General features: G+C 43.0%; 1 protein-coding gene across 1 annotated transcript in view; it reads left to right on the forward strand.

Annotated features, from left to right (window-relative positions):
• LOC103916711 (ATP-binding cassette sub-family A member 8-like) overlaps window positions 1–3047 on the forward strand; it is a 24813-nt gene that overhangs the window by 461 nt on the left and 21305 nt on the right. The window contains 3 exon segments of the mRNA XM_009323764.1: window positions 1820–1929; window positions 2321–2531; window positions 2945–3016. Coding sequence (XP_009322039.1) covers window positions 1828–1929; window positions 2321–2531; window positions 2945–3016 — 385 coding nt within the window. The 5' untranslated portion in view covers window positions 1820–1827.

Here is a 3047-nt window from a genome sequence, read left to right on the forward strand (position 1 = left end):
AAAGTCTTCTGTCCACATTAAGCTCTTAAAAATTCCCCTTAAATACTGAAAGCAACGAGATCAGTTCTGCCGAGTTTCCCCCAACTGCTCAAACTCTGCAGCAGCGCGGCTGGGGGCCAGGCAGCGTTGAGGGGTGACGGGGAGGGGAGACACATGGGACATCCGCAACAGGTACCTGGTGTGCCGGCTCTCCATCCTACCCAGGATTTCCTGGGTGTGAAGCTGAAACTCCAGCGGTGTGTCAGCTTGTCGACATTACTCTATGTGACTATTAAAACGAAGGACAAACTGGGAACCTGCTTTAGCTGTGACACAAATCCCGTCTCAGTTGTGGAAATGCATACGGGTGATACACGCTGCCTCAAACCTTGCTTCTGTTAGGTGAAAAAAGGACCAAGCAATTGCAAGTTTAACTTTGCAGTCTCCTCAAGGAAGTCTAGAGATTGCTAGCACAGGCTAAATTCAAATTTTTGTACGCCTGGATTTAGTGAGATCATCTGTAAGAGAAAAACCTATTCAGAGATCGATGGCAAAACAGCAGATTTCTGCCACTGAGCCAGTGTCCCTGCCCCATGCTCCCCACGTGCCGTGCCAGTGCATGTGTTTGCAGCATGTACCCGGGGAAGACCATTTGTCACAGCTGCTTTTCCAGCATTTCGGTGCCTGCTGCCTTGTTACAGTGGAGATGTGCCTCTCCTGTGGGCTGAATATAAATATTTGGAAGAAGATAAACTCTGTCTTGCCTGTCAGCACCGTGAGGCATCATTCCCCAAAGGGAACAAGACTATGTAAATCCTCCTTCTGTATGACAGGAAGGTTTGGAAGGATTAAGTCTATAAATGCTCTGATATTTCTACCTGAGACTTCACTTAGAGAAGATCGAGATCTTGTCTGGAAGCATATTTTAGCTACGTATGTGACAGCAGAGCAGTGTGGCTATCTGAGTGTAACCCTTTTGCATTTGGATACTTAGTCCTTTTGCTCATTGGAGTTATTAATTATTCTTTTACTGATGTTAATATGGACATATCTCATCTGCAAAAGTTACTCTCACAGCTCACTTTATGCCTACCTCTTTAAGTTTCCACCACCAGCATTAATCCAGGCAACAAATCCTTGCTTTCCTTTGGCCACATCTTTTTAAGGATGCTGCCAGGTCTTTTGGAGTAACGCACCAACGCATGCTCGTGGCTGTTTCTCTCGTTTCCCATCAATATCCCTGTCAATGACAGCTCTCCAAACGCACTTCCAAGAATTTGTTCTCTCGTAGCTCCAAGTTGCCTTCAATCAACACTGCTTCCCGTATGACCTCAGCTCACACCACAGCCAGGAGTTGCTCGACACGTCTTGGTGTGAAGCCTATAGCACATTAAAATTACATGCGAAAAGATTTTGGTGATTTTAATTGACCATGTTGTTGTCGTCGTTATTTCTTGGATATTAAGGCCACCCAAGCCGATTAGGTCATGTAGTCTGATCTTCCCTTTTTTATTTCATAAAAATCTCCTCTCAGCCTTACCATGCTACAGCATGGAAGCATGAAATTCTGGTTATAATCAGTGTCTTACTGCTGAGCTACAAGGATGGGGAGTACGTTGAGGACAATGAGGTCTCTTGGTCCCTCACTGCTTGAAGCTGTGCTGCAGGGCTGGCTTGTGCTCGGCACAGGGGGTCTGAGTTGCTTCAGCTCTCTCTTTTGCAGTAAAAAGGGAAAGAAAGTATTACTGTGCACATGTGCAAGGACTGTGCAAATAAAAGCAGTCACTGCTGTTCCACCTTTTGTTGTACTTGAAAGTAATTTTTAAAAAATTGTTTGTAGATTCAAAGATGAAGACACTTCAGAGAAATATGAGTGTATTCCAGCAAACCAAAATTCTGTTGTGGAAAAATGTACTTATCAAGTGGAGGATGAAAATGCAGAGCTTTCAGGTAAGCTAAAAAAAAAAAAAAGAAAAAAGTGAGAAACTAACTACTGAAGAGTGGTCAATCCCTGCCTGCCCCTATACCTCAATTTCATTTTGTAAAGTTGAAATTAAAGTACATTTGGAAAGCCCTGACTGGGAATGAACACTTTACAAGACTTTACTTTTTTAACTGATAATATTTCTATCTCTTACGTGATGTATGAGAGGACAGATGGGCTCTTTGGGTGAAGTAATTTACTGAGGTGACGTGCACAATGCAAAGACCTTGTTAGTCAGTTGACATCTAAGAAACCGGTGTGACTGAGTGCCTCTTCTTTATATTTTAATCCCACAGAGAATATGCTCTTATACTGTTATACTATTAAATTCTCTTCTCCGCTCTCCCCCTTGCCTAGGAGTGGATGCTCTCTCTGCTCTTTCTGCCGCTGATGTTCACAGTGTGCACGTTCATGATGAACATCCGCTACCCCGAAGTGCCTTACAGCTACCTCGGGCAGTTAGATGATCCTGCCTACGATGCCACTGGGGTCACCATCGCTTTTACACCCATCACTGTGACCACAAGGCAGATAATGAATAAAGTGGTCTTGAACTCTGTAATGATAGGTATGTTTTGCCTTTTAAATACTTAGCTTTGTCATTATTTAACCTATTATACATTATGTTTTAGTGTTCTCCAGTATCTTTGGTCAGTAGAGAAAATTCACCCCAAATCCTCCATTCTCAACAAATATTTCTTCTCTAGTCTTTAACTTACTAGTGAGGTCAGTGTGTGCTTCTGAGCTCTAAAGCTCTGCCTTTGTAGAATAATACTATTAAGACACAGCGGTTCGTTCTTTTGAGGTTCACTTCTTCCCAACTGGTAAAGTATGAAGTATTTAAAGGTGCCACCCTGCCCAGTGAGGAGAACTGGAAAGGAGGAGTTGCGACGCTAAAAAAGCAGAATATATATCCAGTGCCTGTGCACACATTTCCAGACCTGCAGAAGCTCATTGCAATATTTTTCTTACAAACTACAGGTATAAAACTAGAGGCACTGGACAATGAGAGCGCCCTGGAGGAAGCCTGGATTTCGAATAATGAAATTATAGGTGTTGTATTTAAAGACAACTTCTCCTATCA

The sequence above is a fragment of the Pygoscelis adeliae genome, unplaced genomic scaffold (genome assembly GCF_000699105.1).
Source record: "Pygoscelis adeliae isolate BGI_AS28 unplaced genomic scaffold, ASM69910v1 Scaffold75, whole genome shotgun sequence".
NCBI lineage: Eukaryota > Metazoa > Chordata > Aves > Sphenisciformes > Spheniscidae > Pygoscelis > Pygoscelis adeliae.